The 20,687-nt window shown below is 37.1% G+C and overlaps 1 protein-coding gene across 6 annotated transcripts in view; it reads right to left on the minus strand.

The window, feature by feature from the left end:
• LOC129792486 (phosphatase and actin regulator 4A) overlaps positions 1-20,626 on the minus strand; it is a 147,180-nt gene extending 126,554 nt beyond the window's left edge. For 2 of the 6 annotated variants that reach the window (XM_055831577.1, XM_055831575.1), the window contains exon 1: positions 5,052-5,357. In XM_055831577.1, the coding sequence (XP_055687552.1) occupies positions 5,052-5,112 (61 nt within the window). In that variant the 5' untranslated portion in view covers positions 5,113-5,357. Of the gene's footprint in view, positions 1-5,051; positions 5,368-19,185; positions 19,276-20,297 lie in introns of those variants that run through there. The other 4 variants (XM_055831574.1, XM_055831571.1, XM_055831576.1 and 1 more) reach the window with 4 other exon arrangements.
• Between the last annotated feature and the right edge of the window lie 61 nt (positions 20,627-20,687).

A 20,687-nucleotide genomic window follows, 5' to 3' on the forward strand; every position in this document is an offset into this window, starting at 1 on the left:
TCTAACATAACGTAGAAATATTTAATAGCTTCATTTTCATAGATCATAAAGAATTATTTCAAAATATATTTTTTATAAATTTTTATGCAGCTCCTAAAAAAAGTGAGAGAAAAACGAAATATCTCGCTAAGAGCTCTGAATCATTTCATAAGAGTTTCGTAAAATGAAAGAAGAAGAAAAAACTTTAGTTCTTGCACGTATTTCCATTAAGGCTATTTCTATACACAGCTCTGTCTTATCTTTATGATACACACAAAAAAAAGAAGTCTTGGCAGTGAACTTTTTGGAAAAGATATGAACACAATAGCTGAAATTGCTAAAGTGCTTCCACGATGAGCGTAAGAGATGGTATATTGCATTCAAGAAGCATTTCAAGGGACATTCTTGGATGAATGTTCTTTTTACCTCGCTTACTCCCCCCTTAAAAGATAAGCTCTCCACTCGGTCTGCTGTGGACATCAGAATCTCCTTCAAACATTTCCTTTTTGTAAGACTTTGTGTAAGAGTAGATGGACATTTGGGCAGAATTATTAAAAAAGCATCGCAAAGAAGTTATACTTGAAAATAAGAAATTACTTAACTAACAAATTGAAATTGAAAATAAAAGAAAAATTAAAATATGTACTTATTTGTTAAATTAAATTATTTAAAATATTTATAAGATAACCTGATAAGTTATCAGATCCTTTTCAGTCACGAAAAATATTCAGCCGGACGATCAACTATCTAGCCGACATTATGTTGGCGACATTAAATAATCAAGTCGTTTTGCCAATGTTTGCTTGAAGTTTTCATCGAAAATCGGTTATATCTCCGGTTATGCTAAACCGATTATGATCAAATTGGGCTTAAATTAGAGCTTTTGAGAAGTTCTACAAATATGTAAAAACTTAAAAATGAAAAAGACCAAGTCAACCAAATTTCATGATCTTTTCGTCCATAGACGAGACTTTATAATCGATCAAGGCGTTTTGCCAATGTTTGTTTCAAGTTTTCATCGAAAATCGGTCATATCTCCGGTTTTGCTAACCCAATAAATTGGGCTTAAATGAAAGCTCTCGTAAAATTCCACAAACACGTAAAAAATTGAAAATGAAAAATCAGAGTTTTCCTCTTAAATGCTTCGTGTTGGTTACAACACGAAGCATTTTATTAAATTCTCCCCTTCTAGCAAAGGGACAGAGAGCAAAGACCAAGTTCAATCCCCAATTTGTAGGGTGCTAAATGAAACATTAGTCGGAAATGGGTTAACACCATCTATACTGCTAATTATATTTCCATAGTTTTACGAATTCCTCTCTTTCGTTCTGCTCTCATTGAGCTTAACACATCGCACACAACACACCCCCAAACACTTCTCCATCAGAATTCACAAAGAACTACCCAGAAACATTCGTTGGAGCATAACATCGTCATCAACATTAAATACAAAACAGCATCTCTGTTAGACAAAGACGAGAGAGCACTACAAGAGTTTTTGGGAAGGGGGTGGGTGGGTTTCTGACGGGGTAAAATACACCGACCCTTCGAGCACGTTTCATGGGAAAATCTTGCCCGTTTCCGGATGGGAAAATTGAGAAGAGAGAGCGCGCGGAAATTGCTGCTGGTGGAGAATTATGCGAGAGGATATCGATCGAGAGAACTACCGTATAAAATTTTCATCATTCACAGAAAATCCTTCATTGTGATGCACAGAGTGACTAAAGTCTTTCCCCATTTATGATGTATACTCTTTTGATGCTCTACTAAAGACTTTCACCATGGACTTTCTCGGTTAGAAATATTGTGGGTATTTTGCCGCATCTTTCACACAGAGAGAGTCCTGAAGAGGAATGCAAGAATAAAAAAAATAAGGAAAGCTATCACGTGTGTTCGACACTTTAAGGGTGTCTCCTCAACATCAATTTACAGGCTCGTTTGGCACCCTCAACAACACTCCCCGCCGGCTTTTGAAAGATTTTTCACATCCTCACATTGACACTCGATGTCTCAAGGGGAGAAAAATTAATAAATCCCATGTGAATTCACTCAATCATCCCCTCACAAATCAATCCTCCTCCATTCACCCACCCCCAACTATATACACACTTTCCTGAAGATGTCACATCAATACAGCAACTTCAACACTTTCCACTTCCTCCATCGAGATGAAGTACCAATTTTTTCCCCCTCCGCCGTACAGTACCCGGAAAATCTTTCTGTTAACCCATAAAAGGGTCAATGGAGGGAGGAGAGGGTGGATGTGAAAGTGCTTTGGCAAAAGGTAGTAAAAGTCCCAAGTGTCCACTTCAATTTGCTCACTGTTCATTTCCTCGAAAGAATCGCAGAGTTTTGTGTATTTTCCGCCTTTTCCGCTGTCAACCTCGCCATACTTCCGTCATAGAAATTACAACGAATTTCAAACCATCTACTTTTGTTTGCTCAAAGAACAAACCTTTGTACAAATTCTTTCTTTCCTCCCTAAAACTCACCCCCTCTGAACGCATTGAGTTTCAAGTAAATAAATTCAATGCGAGAAAATCCCAGAAAAAAAGAGTAAAATACAGTAAATTTGTCTTCCGGAAATGGGAAAGTTTTTCCTCCATTAGAGCTTAGAAGAGAAGAAGAGGAAAAAAATGGCCCTAACATTTTGTCAATTTGCAGTCCCATGTGTCCTCCTTTTGTGCTCCCTAAAAGTAACTTAATATTCGCTCTTTGTACACACTTTCCCATCCCAATTCGCATTGTACGACAGAAGGAAGTTACTCCTTTGCTTTTTTCTTTCACGTAAAATATACGATTTAAGAAAACTTCTTCCTCCAAGTTCATTCTTTTGCTGAATAGTTTTCTTCGGGAGAAGAAAATAAAATTAAAAGAATTAAGGACTTTTATGGGAAAATTGGATGTAAATTCAATGGAATGAAGAAATTTGAGAAATTTAATAAAGCATAGCAACGCTGGAATGCAAATAGAAGTATTTAAAGAATGACTTGGAAGCTTTGAAATGCTGCACATAAATTAAAAGGTCTGTAAAATGCAACGTTAAAGTGTTAATTTTGCACAGAAGACAGGTAAAAGTGATACGAATTGACTTTTACATCGTGATCCCAATTTTTTTTATGATTTTTAACTTGTACGCGGCAATCCCCCTTCTCGTTTCACTATTGAAAATATAGTGAAACAGAGAAGAAATGTTGCGCACAGCTCCCCCTGCTGGAAAATGCAGGTCAGAATTACTATTCTCCTCCTTGCGAAGAAAATATTGGCCAATAGCTGAACGAAATCTAGGTTTAACACGCAGCTTGAGCAATACCTTGAACAGTCAAAGATGTAAGTTTCTTTATTTAACCCTTTAAAAGCCGTAAAGAATCCAGGGTCTCAGATGTATAAAAAAAATAATTTTGTGAGTTAGTTTAAGTCCAAAAAAACATTTTTGATAAAAATATCAGCATTGATGTGTTCCTTTATTTGTTTCAAAACATTCGCGTCAATGTTACATAGTGTCACTACGAAACATTGACGCGAATGTTTTGAAACATTTAAAGCAGTACAAATTGAGCAACATAAACTATGTAGACAGAAGCTCTGCCGGAGTCTATCAAAGACAAATACTAAAATAGATAAGGTGAAGTTTCAAAAAGTTCTAGTCAACTGGGTGCACCAACAGCCAAGTGCAGGAACTCAATGAGTCTCTTGCTGCACTGAGGGACAAAATGAGCTTCTAAAAAGTGAAAATGAGCATCTGCGATGCCGACCGAGTGGTTGAGCTTGAGAGAAGTGAAAAGCTGGCGTCGGTGGAAAACCACAGCGTGCCTGAAACATTTAGGACTAAATTTCTGAAACCAGGGCCAACAATATACATTTCTTGGCCTTATTCAGCGACTAAGAAACCCTTGAAATTCGCTTGAAATCTTGAAATTTCAGTAGAAAAATCAAAGATTTCAAGGGTTCCTTGGTCGCTGAATAAGGCCCCTTCATTAGAATAGTGCTGGCCTTTACTCTTCTTATTGCAGCTCTGCCAGAGAACTCTGAAAAACCGCGAAAGATTAACTCGCACTTTGCTCTGCCACTGCCACTGGTCATCCTTCCTCAAAGTTTGCATCAAAATCTTTGATATATTTGACTTTTCAGCCTGATCTCATCTCAATCTTCATCAACTGAGCTTGAAAGAAAATGTTGCCGTCACTTCCCCACATACGAACCTGCTCTGAGCAAGTCAGATTACTGTGGACCGGCCAGGTAAGCGCAGTGTATTTAGTGATATTTAATCTATATCTAATAAAAAGTTTAAAATATCAAAGTTTGGAAATATTAATCCGTAATCCCATCGTGTTAACTGACCTTTTCTCTTAAATATGTATCAAAATAGCTCAACGAAAGCTTTGTGACCGTAGCCACAAACTTGTTGTCTATACGAAATATCGTCCATTAGACAAAAAAGGCTTTAAAGTCGACCACTCTGCAAAATGTACGAAGAACATTTTTCACGCATCCTTTGAGTTAAATATTAGTTGACACAGCCTTGTGTACACATACACCATTTTCGGGGTTATTTATAGACGGGATGGGGACAAAATGCCTGGAATTTATCAAAGGTAGTCTCTGGGGACGCATTTTGTGCGCTCGTAGTCTTTTGGAAGCACACAACCAAAAAGGCAATGGGATGGGATTTATTGAGAAAAAAAGGATAACGTGGGAAGTATATATAAGTCGATTATATCTTTCCCCTTGTCTCTCGTTTTTTTACGGATGAAGAAAACATCATAAAATACACAATAAATGTTTAAATTTCCGGTTCAATTTAGGATGTAAAAAAAGGATTTTGAAGTACACATCTATATATACTCCACATCCTCACATGATATTGGCCTTGATGTTGGTGTTGTTCACTTTATTGCTCTTGAGCTTTTGCAAAAAAAAAAAAGAAAATAAAGCTCTGTTTGATATTAAATAGACGGGTGTAGATATCAGTGTGTCAGAAATAAATGACGATATCGCGTAACAATTTTACGTGGAATATTAAAAATGTCTGGGTGACGTAATCAAATGTAGAAAAATTCATCTTATTTTACCTTTAGAACTTCGCCTGGATGAGGATCTAAGTGGAGAATTTCGTCGGAATGAACTAAACATGACTTAGTTAGACATTTGAGCAGCACCCTTGAGAGATAATCCTTATTTACCACCACACCGTAAACACACTGAAAAACTTTCTTTCTCACACCGAATTCGTCCTTTTCATCGACCACACTTGAATTGTTGATGCGACAAAGTGGCGAATTTCGGATAACACTGCCAGGAGAGAAAAGTAAATAGAGAAAAATCGAGAAAATCCAATTGAAAAACTTTTCTTCCTCCCAACAATTCACATCGTTCACTGAATGCTAAAATCCAATCGCGATAGAATTTATTGGTTGATATTCTCACACCTCAAACAATCCCTTTTATCTTATCGCCACCAATCCACCACCCAGCGTTCAAACTAAATCATTTATTCCTCACACATTCTTATCATTCATGTGCGATAAGGTACCATAGATATGGACATCCACACGGGCAATTACGTAGTTTTCCTACTACGAAGCTCAACTTTTCAATTAAAATTGAATGAAAACCCAAAACATGTGGGTTTCTCATGGTTTCCCTAAAACCTGGCGTCCCCATAAAACCATTTTACCCTCAACTCGGACCACATTTTGAAGCCCCACATAGGGGCAACTTAGCTATAAAGAGAGGTTATTCAGTGAAAGTTAAGGTTCGCTTTTGCGGATGAGAACTTTGACCTCTATTGAAAATAAGATTCTTTTTGTACTTTGTGTAATATGTTTGCTGGAAAATGGATCATGTATGTAAAGTCATTCAGAGACATATTACACAAAATACTTTTCTTTCTTGATATTTCGGTTTTGGCCGTAGCTGATGAAAACTCAATCAATATACAGAGAAAGAAAACCAGAGCTAGTAAACGGTGAGTTTAAAGTTGAAAATGACAACTTCTTTTCAGCTGTCAATAATGCGATGTCAACTGCTTTAAACCCAATCCGTATTTGCATTTTTTTAAAATAAATATTTTGTCTACTTCATTCATAGTACAACAACAGATGGGACTCCTGCCATGAAAGAGGCCCGAGTGTCGATTTCCCAAACCGAATTACAATTCATTGCGTAATACGATATAGTCCTTCCGGAAAAGGAAGTCAGAATAGATAATAAGATCCTAAGGCGATAATTAAACTGTTAACGGGAGGATACAACGCACTTAATAACCGGAAGCTAGAAAATTTCCTGAAGTTGTAAGTTCCTGAAATTGGCATTATAGAGATTACACATCTGAACACTGAAGTCAGATGTTTAAGTAAAAGGGGAAGGCGCTAAGGCGTCTCTTCTCTTTGCGCAGAGAAATAAAAACGAGGGTTGGGAAATATACTATGCTAAGTTCTGTACATTTTATATACAACTTAGCATAGTATATTTCCCAACTCTTGAAATTAGGGGAGGGGGGTCACGTGTCATAGTCTTTACACGCGTAGAAAGTCGCTTGCCTAAGTATTCATTAAGTGATCTGACGTGGAGTGGAAAGGCAATTGGCGTGAGAGCTTGATCAGCAGAGCAATGGTCGATAAAGCTGTAAACACGATTCACTCCTTGGACGTGAGATATAATACGTATTTTTAGGCATTTGACACAGTTAATTCAAAAAGCTTTGGTTTGGCCTATCTGTACAAGCAAAGGGGTGATAAAATTTAAAAAAAAAGGTCCTTGAACTTGAAGGTTACCTACATATATCAAGGAACTGTGGATATATAGGTTGGTCAAGATAAGATGGATCGATTTTATAGGCCTAACCTAAAAGCGGTCCATGTTATCTTGACCAACCTATATAAGAAAAGACTGGCAAAGTGACTAAGACCAAATTGTGGTCCTCTGACTGCAATGTTAGACCACGTGGACTAGTTACAATAATGTACTCTTTGCCTTATTTCTACACCGCCGAATACGTACCTTCTGACGACATGAAATTTATAGCGAATTATAATATGTCCCAGGACCATATAGAAACATTTTTTACATGTGTCCGGGCTATGGGAGGTTACAGGAGAAATCAAAATTAAACTGAATTCGCATCAGCTTATAAACAGCTACTGGTTGCAATTGAAAATGGAGTACCAACGTTGTTGACCCAGAAACTTCAATTCTTTGGATTACTTCCACTCCCCCTAGAAAGAAGGAGCTGGTCCCGCTGGTCTATATGTATATACATACGCATGTTGTACCCAAAGCAGAGGTCACAAATTCAGTTAACTACCGTTAACTGAAACCGTTGCCTAAACCCGATTCAATTTTTAAATTTAGACAAAGAGATTTTCAAATTTTCTCTAAAAATTGTAGTTTTGCCTTTTTCTCAAAAAAGCTTCATGTTATGTAGTTTTGTGACGACTTCCTCGTGCTATGTAGTTCCGTTCTGTGATAGCCTTAGACGTTTCCAGGAGTTTTCATAAGGAATGTACAATTTGATCCATTGAGAAAGGATCGGAGGGAGCCGAAAGCTCTGGAGAAAGAATTTGAGTTTACCTTTTAACTCCTGGTTAAAAAGAAAAGCCCCCACTAACAAAGACCGGATTACAAAAATAGTTAACTACCCCCACACCCCGCAAATACAGCTCGCCATAAAAATTTACTATTTTTTCGTTAATTAAGCATATTTTATCTACTAAATGTGTAGATATCGGGTTCTTTTTTTTAACAATAAGGGATATGTTGAGGTACTTTACCTATTCATCTCTAGTACTTAACTCCGCCCCCTTTTAATATGCGTATCCCTATTAAACTTTCAAATGGAATTTGCACTTACGTAATTGGGTGCTCGAATTGGCTAGTTTTAATATTTAAATAAAAAAATATCTCAAGATTGATCATAGAGTTATTGAATTTATTCAAATCATGTAAAGCATGTGAGGCGATATTAATTTCAAAATAGAAGAGAATTCTCTAATGATAACGCAATGTCTCTCTAAGATGGGAAGAAAGGGAGGGAAGGGGTGTAAATACAATTAATGATGAGATGGGTTATTTAACGAGCGTAGTATCTGTGAAGAAAACCCCTTTTATGCGACCCTTTTCGTAATAAGACAAACAACACCAAATCAACTAAAACTTTATCTGCACACACACCCTGAAATTCCAAATGTTCAATCCCCATTAAATAGGGGAGAAATATTGTTTCAATTAATTGTATGTTTTCCACCATAAATTACCCACTATCGAATATATTGCATGAAATTCCCATAGCAAAAGGAAAAGCTGCTGAAGCATCATTTTCCAAAGTATCATTTGGCGGTTAGTGTTTGCATTTATCATTGTGTAGTGGATCTATCGTTGATGGAGAGATGAAGATTCTTAACTTTGACGCCGAAGTGGCGTCTGACCTCAAGTTTAGTATAAAGAAAAGATGAAAAAAAAGAGCAGGAAAAGTATCGAAGAGGAAATTCATGAGCAAAACCACCCTCTAGCATCTTATGCTATATATATTTTTATAGCATATCTTTCTTCGTTTTCGCCTTGAAAATTTATTCAATAACGTGCGCGTGCCAAAGATTCTTTTTGGTCACATAAAAAGCATTTTTCCACTCTCAAATGTTTTTCATTTTACACACACACACAGAAGAAAACTCTTGATGAAAATTAATGGAAAATGTTGCGACGAAAGATGGTAAATTGAGGAATATTTCTTCATCGCAATTGCGCCTTTTTGACCATGTTTTTCATATTTAAAAAAAAAAAAGAAAATTTAATATACAATGTTGGGTAAATGTTGCGGAAATCACCGAGTAAATCGATATATAAAAAAGCACATCAACCACCCGCATTGTATTAATTGAATGAATGACCCCATGGGGAGGTGAGAGAAAAGCTCTTTCACATTCCCCCCCCCCCATGAAAAATGTACTGGTAAGCTGACCAAGCTTACGAGAGCTGTGTTTCTTTCAATGTACCAATTTTGTGAGAGCAAACTAGAACGCGAATTCATTTAAATACGCGCAAAGTCGGGAAAAGTTGAAAAGTCATACCCTAAGAAATCTTTAGAAGGCCATATCTCGAGAACGGATCCATAGATTTTCATAAATTTTTTTTTGTTTGAAAGGTCTTGAAGTCAGCTATAACATATCGAAAAATGAAAAAAATTTATGTCGCCATTTTCGAAAAATTCGAGTTCGAAATTTTCGAAAACTTTGTTTTTGACTTTAGCGCCTTTTGCGGTCATTTCTCGAAGTTGCAATGTTCTAGACATTTGTAGGGTTTCTCGAAACCTTTCATTTGCGCTTGAGTTGATCAAGATCGGACTTGTAGAACCCGAGATATGACATGCCAACTTTGGAAGGCTATATCTCGAGAACGGATCCTTAGATTTTCTTCATTTTTGGCATGAAGCTAGATAATATAGTCAGCTACAACATATCAAAAAATGAAAAAAATTTATGTCGCCGTTTTCGAGATATTCATCGAAAACTAATCGAAAATTTTGTTTTTGATTTTTGGCCCCCTAGCGGCCACTTTTGAAACTTCTGATGTTCTAGAGAGTTGTAGGGTTTGTTGAGAGCTTTCATTTGAGCCTGGGTTGATCAAAATCGGTCAAGCCGTTTTCGAGTTATGGTCGATTTTCGATGAAAAATTGTGGCGGCCATATTGACTAAACGGCTTGACCGATTTTCGAAAATGAGGTATCGTTGGAAAGGTCTTGATGGCCCCTACAACATATAAAAATTTCAGCCCTCTAGCTATAATAGCGGCTGAGATATAGCGAAAACAAAATTTTGAGGTTATTCAAAATGGCGGACGGAGGGGTGGGGGGTAAAATTTGACGTCATAATCGGACGTCTTCCAGTCGATATTTAAACTTTGCCGTTTACCGCAAGTCTCTATCTATTACCGTTCTCTTGCAATTTAACGTTGTACTACGGACGGCCGGACGGACGGCCGGCCGGAAAATTTTTTTTTTTGGCGCATACGTTTTTTGGAATGTGGGGACCCTAATTCGTGCTCATCCCAAGTTTGAGCCCGATCTGACGACTTTCGATTTTGCTCGGTACACAAAAGCTGTGTCTGAAAGAAACACAGCTAAAAGGGAGAAGAAAAATGATTTACCTTTGCGATAGAGCACAAATTGCCCATCACTGTGGCTGTGGCTCAACATTGGGCTCCTGCAGCGCGATGGAGGTGCCGAAATTGGCAAAGGACCTCCCCATGGACTAAAAGAAGGATCCACTTTGATTGCAAATTTTCCTTTTCTCCTCCGAACACCTCTGTGCGTATCAATTGCCTTCTCACCACGTTCCTTCTTCACTGTATATTCACTTTCATCCTCCTTCAAATCACACATTTTGTGCAAATAACAATTCTCTTCTTTTTTTAAGCAACAACAAAAAAGGAGCTTTATTCGTTGTTTAATTCACAACAAAACACAAACACTAAATTCTCTTTAGCATAAGTTATATACATATATATAATGTCAAAGTCCTGCAGGATAAATTGGTATTGTTCACAAGAAAATTTCACCATCACACAAGGGTGCTACATAAATAGTAGTCTTCAGGGGTACTCTGTTGGATACGAAATCCATATGTAAATTAAATTAAACAGAATTACTCAACACCACAAAACAATTTAATTTAATTCCTATGATGTGTTTTTGGATGGTACAACAAACATTACAGAGAGAAATACGATATGGGGGATGCAAGATTCCATTTGAGAATGGCAGGCAATTTAAAATCCTTTCCCCTCACAAACATACCCCCTATAGAAGGTATTTAAGTGGAACTCAACTGCAAGATTTTGGATAGTATGCATTTTCCAAAGTATATAATCCTTACTCTAGCTAAAAGTTTCCTCATCTCCTCTCTTTTCTTTTCTTTTCTTCCTCTCTCCATATAATGGTGTTTGCTGTGAGAAGAATTTCAGATACATTTGCCCCCATTCACAGCACCACCTTTTTCTCAGTGACCTCAACTCCTATTTATACTGCACTCTGCTGACCCATTTTTAGAAAATATCCTTCAGAGTGTATCACATTAGAGTTGCAAAATATTTAAAAGATAGATTAAAGATAATAGATTCAGCGAATGGATAATTTTTAAATGTTAAAAAAAGTTTTTCAATGTATTTTTTTTAAATTATTCCAAACATTTAAGGTTTTTCACAGTCCAGCTATTAAGAAGAAAATGCACAACACGAGGAGATAGCTTCCGGGATGGGAAACAAAAAAATAAAGTAAAAAAATAAATAAATAAAACGTAAAAATAAAGTTTAACAATCATAAATGTTCTTCAAGCAGCCACAACCAATTTATTATTAAATATGTAGCAAAGGAATTATTAATTTGTTGGGGGGAGAGATGTTTGACAACCTGCAAGTGTGATTTTATAATCCGGTTTCCCCTGCGCACGAACGAGCATATTTTATATTTTATAACCGCGTTTCTTGTTTGACAGTGACAGCGCAATACAATTTGACAAGGAGCAAGTGAGAAAAAAACAAAGAACACCGTCTTTTTAGCAAATTGTATGGTTAGGCCTTAATAGTCAGACTCCTAGGTGCTGCTACACAGCTTATACGGCAAATAATACATAGCTCTAGGTAGCGCTAAACAAATAATAATAATTTGTTGTTTAAAAAACATTCATAAAACGTTAAAGTGATGATTAAAAAAAAAATTGGCGTTTCAAAATTCGCGCGAAAAAAATCTTCTGCATTGTTCATATAGTTATTTTGCCTTTCCAACAAACCTGTGTATGAGCTTCTTCAACGAGATTGGTATAAGGGTGAAATTAGGAGGACAAAACTCCTTTCGGGAGCGTCGACAGGGAATCTGTGCGCGGGCGAAACAAAAATAAGCCTTAAGTCCCTTGGGCGGCCGAAGGGACTTAAGGCTTTTTCTTGTGTCGCCCTCGCTATATCTTAATCCAGCCGAATTAAAACTACTGAATTTCTCATCCGAAATTTACAAAATGAGATTTTATCAGGCACTCGAAGTCAGGATCTTTTACCATTGATAATCAGTACCGAACATCAATCTTCCTGCAATCTTTGCAGGGATTGAGCTCATTCCTTGATCAACTCGATCAACTCAACATCATCTGCGTCGGGGGACGTCTCGAAGAAGGTACAAGAAGGTCTTATGATTTCAAGCATCCCATGCTCTAGCCGAAAACGCGAGTAGCATATTCAATTACCCTTCATGTGCGACAGTAGCAAATATATCCAAGAACCACTCTGAGAGAGCCCGCTTTTAATTTACTATCAGAGCAGAATTTAGTAAAATGAATAGAAATCATGAAAAACACAATTAGATGGAGCTTTTATTCAATGATGATCGAGGTAAAACATTGAATTATTGAAAAATTTTGCTTAAAAAATCAAGTATAACCTAACTTTTTTGCAGAAAATTATTTCAAGGAAGGCAGAAGAAGGGCTCTTAAGTTATACATCGAGTTGTGGAAGAAGCTTTTGTGCTTCCATCTTAAGCGTAATTATATGTTCAATGTTTTACTAATTCTTATTTACGAATTAGTGGCGCCCAAAAATTAATTTAAATTTAATTGATGAAACATTATTAAAAATCTCTTGTTCTTGAAATGAATAACTACCTAACGAAAAATTTAAAATTGATAGTAGTATATTGAGAGATTACCGCCCTCATAATACCCCCCAGTTGGATGTTGAAAAGAATACGTCAAATATTTTGCTTTAAGAGTGAAACATTTGAATTTTTCTTTAAATTTATTGTATTCACAGGTTTAGTGGCATGTAATATATGTGTGAGAGTCTCTCAGAGAGTGAGTCAGCGGAGTCGTTCCCCAGCTGTCACAGGAATAAGTTGTGTTTAATAAATTCTCTATATTAGCCCCCAAATTATCAGTGTGTTTCCCTTGGACATTACACATGGCAAAGAGAAAAGACGCTAATGAAAATTGCTTTAATAAATTTTTTTTACATTCCAGGACACATTTGGAGCAGGGTAAAATTAAAATGTTAATCAACAATTTTATCAAAAATAAACCTTAATTTGAAATTTATCGTGTTTCCGATTATGGATATACCAGCTAAAACATAAAAACTAAACTGGGAATCTTTTGATTCATAAAACTAGATCATCGAAGAACAAGTTCATTTCCCTAAAAAAATTATGCGGATTTTTCACATTCTGTCTCTTTACTGAGAATAATGACACATAACAAAACAAGATTTTCATAAAGAAATATTTTTCATTAAAATAATATTTCCAAATGTTTCGTTCTGAATGAAATTCTCTTTAGGGAGAAACATAGACAATATGGGTTGTATTCTGCGGCCAAGAAGTCTTTGAAATTCCAAGAATTTCTACTAAACATTTAAGGATTTCTTGGTTGCAGAATACGACCCAATATTAATTAAACATTTGTCTTTAACAAAAAAAAAATCGAGTCCTTGATGCTTTTATGAAAAATCTATCTTATTTTGCAACTCTGTTCTCTCGGTTGAATAAAAATTGATGCCAATATCATCCATTTTTTATAAAACTCATTGCCGTGAATTCAATTATTGGAAAATGAGGAAATTTTCAGCGTTTTTTCGGCAGATTTTTTTCTCATCTCCTTTACATGCTTCACCTTCAAGGCATTCATGAATTTAATCCTTTCTAATGTGCCACACAGTCCTTTTTTGAAGTCGCTGAACTTGGAGCATTTCGAGGCGGATTTAAACCATCAATTCTATTTAGCTCGCGTCAGACGAAAGGAGATTAGCGCATGGGAATGAAAATAAATTGAAGAATTAAAAACTTAATGACATTCCCTGAATTATTGTACATTATATATCGTTTGTATATAGCTTGTTGGGGGGTGGGGGTATAACACTAAATCTCTCCATTTACAGTTGAGAGAGAGAGAAAATCCTCCGGTTTCAGCACAATTGGTGTATTGCTGTAACCATACCCATATAGCCATGGAATCCTTTAAGAGATTTCACAGCAATTTAAGATTCTTCTCGTTTTGCTCCTCGCATAAATCACCAAAGGAATATTATGTTGCTGCGAGTGAAAACCTCCCCAGACAACAAACCAAAGGCTTTTTTTTCTCCTTTCATCGTACAAAAAAAATGAGAAAAGAACTGATGATGATGGGGCGGATTACGTAATCCGCTTAGAATATTATAAAACTTCATTCCCATGTCTGGATGAATGTTGTCTCGTATGTTCTGTGGGAGGTACACATCGGAACGAAAATTCTTTGTGAACATTGGAGAATATTCTGAAGGGAAAATGGTACGGAAAGAGATACGTGTGGAGGAAGGATCTTTGGAGAATTCCTTCTTTTCTCCAACATTTACTCCATTCTTTTTCATCCGTTTATATTTTACTACACAACCACCCCCTGTTTTTCTCATGAAATTTTCCATCCATATCGCTTCAATATTGGTACACATAAAAACGGACGAGCACGTATTGAGAAGAAGAAAAAATCACAATTTTCCAATACTTTGCGCCCTTTGCGCGCGAAAATTCCTTCCAAGCCCAGATTTTATTTTTCAATATCACAGGAAATTAATAATTTCACACTTCGCGGGAAGTTACGGTGATTCACGTTTTCTTTTGGGGCTTGATTCCACCCCTTTTGTACCCACACACACACACTGTGCTCAGCGATGGTGAGCCCCCACAGTGGGGGAGATGGTTACACGGGGTAGTGTGTCTAGTTGGCTAAACTGAACAGGAAGACTGCCAAGCTACAACTGCGTAGCGAAACCCAAAAGGATGACGATGTTGGTGGGAAAATTTCATTTCAAAATATCCCAAAACGCCGTGAGAGACTTTTCCACCCCCAAGAGAGCGAGAGAATGTGAGAGAAAATTCGGGGGAGCCTCGAGGGATGCCATGGACCGGCAAAAGGTTTTCTCATCCAACCAGTCTCAAAAGAAAAATTCTCCTCAAACCTCCCACCCTAAAATGCTACAAAGGAAATCCCTCCAATTTAAACGAGAATTGTTCCCAAGTCCATCATCCACACAAGGGAGGCATTTCTGCATTCACAGAGTGCACCCAATTAAACCAATTTAGCCGCACCCCATTTCATCATCAACCCCCCTTCAAGGACTCAAATTGGCACATGCAAAAAATCACAGAAAAACCCTGACTTGTCTACGTCACAGAGCATTATGTATGAAGGAAAATCTCTCTCCTCCAATGACCATGGCGGTTCCACCCCTTTGGAGAGCACTTACCACCATCCACCCAAACCCAGCCCCCTCCTTCATTTCGGAGGAACTTTCAGGGTGGCTCCAGAACGTGACCTTGACTGCCTCAAACATCACCCCAACCCCCATAGTGAGGTATTTATTCAAAGCCATCTCCCAAGATGTAATGGACTGAGAATTTTGGGCGGGCGTCTCACAGGGTATGAGGTGGAGCACCCAAATGGGGGTCAGGACAAGGCGACAATTCAACAGTGATGAGCTTGTTTGTGGCACCTCACATCATCCCCCCGCCCCGAGAGAGAGGGTTTTGGGATCAAATGCCAAAAGAGATTTGTCTGATTTTTGTTGGATACAAAGAAAATGTCATAAGAGATGAAATTTAAAACTTTGCTAAAAATGAAAAAATATCTTTTATGTGATATTTCCGATTTGATTTTTATTTTAAAAAATTGAATGGGGTAAAAAAGATCAGTAAATGAAGGGAGAGAATCATCTTATTTCTGGAGTTTTTTTTTTTTTTAATTAAAAATTTCAAGCAAATATTAATAAATCTATAATAATAAAGAAAGGCCTGTTTGTTGGTAATCTTCCGTCGTGTTCGGCTATACAAATCTACACCGTTTGACCGATCGCGATGAAATTTGGCACAGAGGCTCCTTATAACAGGCGGTTTCAGATGGCCGTATTCATTTTCCCCCCAAAGCCCCCCTTCAGGTAGCCCCCATAGAGATTTCATGCAGTTTTTGCAAATTTTTGAATTTGGCGCCTAAAGTGTTGTATGAAATTGATTTCTTCTCTTTGCAAATATTTTTCTTTTGGGATTGATAAGTGAACTCAATCTACTTACAAACCATCACAATTTGTTTTCTCTCTAAAATTTGCGCGAAGCGCATCAAATCCCCGCGAAGCGGGGCGAGGTAAATTGGAGCGAAGCGACAATTTACCTCGTCTGTAATAATTTTTGAGGGATTTTTTTTAATTTGTAATAATTATTGTATAAAAAAATAATTTTACATTTTTATTTTAAAAAACATGATTATTCGAATAAAAAAAATTGAAAAACTTGAATTTAAGGTAAAATTCGTTGATAAAAATCTTGCACAGAGCCAAAGCGCCTTTACATCTACTGGGGAAAATGAAACGCTAATTTTTAAGAGGTTTGTTCTTTTTTTCTCCTTGTTAGATTTCTTCCGGCCAAAGTAATCCATTTATTAAAAAAAAGAAAAGCAGATAAGGAACAGCAACAAAAGACTATTTAGGAATAGAGTTTTATGAAAAAAAAATTATAAAAAAAACATGAACGGCTCTTGAGTTCAAATTAGCAACTACATATTGACACTTTATTTGAGCAATCCTAACGTAAAACATTTCTCTTGTTTATTTAATGCTTTAAGTCTTCTACAGTCGTGATCGTGCAGTAGGACCGTCGTCAAAAAAAGTTCTCCGCGGTAAAACGGCTGCAGAATGAGGAATTTTGCCTTCGCAGTGGGACAATTAGTACTATTGGAAAGGTAGGATACCAATTGTCCTACTACGAAGGCAAAATTCCTCATTTTGAAGCCGTTTTACCGCGGAGAAGTTTTTTTGACGACGGTCCTACTGCACGATCACGACTGTATTTTATTGTTTTTATTTGTACCTATTCTTGTTTTTCAACAACTAACAACTCTTTTCTAACATTTGACATTATTTTTTTTCAATTATTTGACATTCCTTTTCTGACATTGACGTTTATTTGTGATGTTTGACGTTTCTCTTTGAGTAAAAAAATAAAATAAAAAGTTGTGAGGAATGGGTGTCAGGACTGGATGTGGACGATATTGAAGGGATCTCCCAGGACTGTGAGATGTAAAGATTCGGAGCGCAGTCAAAAATAAAAGCTTATTTCTTGCTAAATAGCGACGTTTCGCTATTGATGACATACAAAGCTCTCCCTCCCAGGATTTACGGATTACCCAAGATCCACAAGCCTCCCAGGATTCTTTTGGAGAGTGTAGCAACGCTACTTTGATTGGTGGCATCGGTGAGGGTGAATCCGCCACTATGGAGTAAACCGTTGCCTCTGAACCCAACTAGGGAATTCTTGGGAGGAGACCAAAGCCCAGTAAGCCTTATAAACAACTGACAAAGGAGGAAAAAGCTCTTTGGAAGGATGAGGTTAAGAAATAGTTTATGAGTTATAATCGTCTGGCAATAAACCTAGTGTACTCTTTGGAATCAAAGCCAGAGCACAGACATCCGGAGGTTCAGCCGTGTGGAGCCCAAGGAACCAGGATATTAAGAAAAACCATCTTCCATGAGCCTATATTATGGGATTTTGAACCTTATTCAGCGACCAAGAAATCCTTGAAATCTTTAAAATTTGTAACGAAAGATTTCAAGAGAGTTTCAAGGGTTTCTTGGTCGCTGAAAAAGGCCCTTTGGTTCTTCTACTTATTGTCTTAGCATGTTTTCGTCACGAGAATTCTCGGCATTTCTGTTCAGTGTTCTCTACTGTGTAAGAGAAATTGGTGTTTGAACAGGGAAAGGAAAATGAGGAAAAAGAAAACCCGAAGCAAAGTCTAGTTTTAATTATGTAATAAAATAGTACGGAGCCAAAGGACCCAGTATTTTAAGAAGGACCATGTTCCAAGACCCATATATCTTACGATTTTTGTTCTTCATTTTTGGCTTGGCTTATCATCATGTCGCATACGACGATTGGGAGAAAAAAAAATATTGCATTCTTTCGTTTTCCTAAAAACGAAAAGAAGAGAAAAAATTGGACAAAAGCTATAAGGATTTTCGACAAAAGTTTTTTTTTCCGAAAATATCAACAAGAATATGCGCTAATCATTTAGATAGTAAACCTTTTTTCGCTGGGAAGAAAACATTTCTTCGCAAGAATACCTACCCTTCTAAAGTGGGGTGGGTGAGATAAAAATAACTGATTTCTGTGACTGTTTATACGAGAAATCATGCCGAGATTCATTTTTTTGTCAAAAAAATCAGCCGATCGGAAAGTTCTGCATTTTCCGTTTTCATGGCAGTTAAATCGGCCGATTTTTTTGACAAGAATATTTTTTCTTCAAATATCTTTTTTTTGCAAATATTGTTACAAAACGCTTTAATTTCCTTCTCTATTATTCTGAAGAAAGAATAAAATTTCTCTATTTCTTGATGCATCAACAAATGAAAATTTTAGCCAAATTCGGCCAAACAATACCAAAAATTAAGGAGAGAAAAAACCCAAAAAAATCGAGAACCACAAAAAAATCAAGAACTACATAAAACTCTAGAAAAAAGACGCGATTTGAAGATGTGTTTCGACCAATTATTTGGTCTGCTTCTTCATCGAAGAAAAGGTGAATGGAAGCCCTTAAACTTCCAAGCTGAGACAGATAAAAGAATAATAAGATTTTGTAAAGAGTGAATAATTATGAGATAGGTGATCTATTTCTATGGTATATGAATTTAGAGATGTGAAATGAAAAGTTATACATGTACAACAGATTATGTATATTAGGCCAACTGGCCAGATTACAATAAATTCATTCAATACCAAAAGTTTGATATTATTTGTGCAAAATAGCATGGCAGCGCCATAGCGGAAAAAAACGGGAAGCTTCATTTGCCGATCGTCTTCTGCTAATCGGCCTATCGTCTTTTACTAATCCTAATTTCATTGAAATCGGATTTAATTTAAATTTCATTAAAAAAAAGCTATAAAAAAACCAAAATAATTCCAATTTATCGTTAATTTTAAAGTTTCATTTTTACCAGGATTAAAATACCCAAAAAATTTTCAATGAGCTTCTAAAAGCATTTTATTCAGCAGAACTTAATAGATTTTCACACTGTCGTTAAAAATAATTTATAACAAAACAATAGCATGAAAATGAGGACTTGAAGAAACTGACAAATCCCCGACAAATCCTGCCCAGGGCCTTTTTCCTTTTCTCTGTAATAATCTTTAAACTTAAATAAATCTGAACTTACCTTCGTCAATCTCCAGGCTCTCATCACATTTGCCGTCCGAATCTATGCTGCTCGTCGCGTTCATACTCTCTTCATCCGCTAAATCTGAATCTGGAAGAAAGAGAACAGGAAGCAAACTCCAAGTGAAAACCAAATCATTTCCAGAATGTATTTCCTTCAAATTATTATTTTTATAATAAGAAATAAAATAAACGAATAAATGAAGACAGAAAAAAATGTTGATTAAGCTGGATTTAGAGGAGACTAAAGATGTTCCCCATGCGGTCACAGGAATCTGCGAGATTCTTCCGTGATCTCTGTGGCAGAAGCCGAAAGATTTTGACGAGTACAATGTCTGGGGTGCTGATGAGAGACGGATAGGGTGTGAGGAGCATCATATTTTGCATGAAAATATCCCTCGCAGGGAGGAAGAGTTTGTTCTTTGTGTACACGGAAAGCTCTGGGAGATGCCTGAAACTCCGCAAGACACTCTCACGGTGAATGATGGGAATGTATCGTGAGACTGAGAGACAAATGCTGAAGCCTGAGAAGTTTTTTGGTGTAAAGGTGATACACAGAGAGCCAGCAATGTTGTGTGTGACGAGTGAAAAGTCCTGAGAGAAGTGAAGAAGTCGAAAATGACGTTCCTGGAAGTTCCCGGACGGTCTAAGCCACTCAATGGGAACTGTAGCAGCTGAACTCTTTGCTCGGGGATAGCTGAAAAACCCCGTAAATGCCTCATCGTGGCCCTGCTTATGATCACTGCTGTGCGTGAAGCCACATTCAAGTGCCAGAAGGTAGAGAAGTGCCACAAGGAGGGTTTCCGGTGTCTTTGAATCCTCCGGAAGTCGCCCAAAGAGGATAAGCATTTGTTCTGACATCGACGTGAAGGTTGTCTCTTCAACAAAATACACCCCAAGTGTCTGAGCGGCCACACATGCCCTTCCGCCACCCTGATGCTCTGCAAAACAACAGGCATCCTTTACCTTCCCGGAAAGCATTTTATCCTCTCACACTGACAAGGAACAACAAACATGCTTGAGAACACGACAGCCAATTTTTTTGAGGTTAAAACAAACTCCGCAAACATCCATCCGCATGCAAATACCATCCCCACCGACCAAGCAACTAACCTGCAGCTCCTTCAGCCACTCCGGAAGATCCCTCCGTGTCCATTGGGGTACTTTCTTGGCCGGAAATGTCTTTCTGTGCCGACGCCATCGGTGTAAATTTTGCAATTTAGAACACGCAACTTTCACATGAATTTTCACACAAACTCCACACGAGATATTCACAATTTTCACCGGAAATACCTTATCCGATCACTACAAGCACAGAGGTGCTGGACAGGAAGAGTAGTTGAGTGAAAAACAGGAGATTTTCTATCACAAAAATCAGGAATATTTTACAAATTTTTGCACATTCAACAAGTAAAACCCAGCTGGACTATATTTTGCTATTTCAACTGTCAAAAAATATGCCGAAAAAATTATTTGTTGAAAAGCTTGTAAATTTTGGATGTT

The sequence above is a fragment of the Lutzomyia longipalpis genome, chromosome 3 (assembly GCF_024334085.1).
Source record: "Lutzomyia longipalpis isolate SR_M1_2022 chromosome 3, ASM2433408v1".
NCBI lineage: Eukaryota > Metazoa > Arthropoda > Insecta > Diptera > Psychodidae > Lutzomyia > Lutzomyia longipalpis.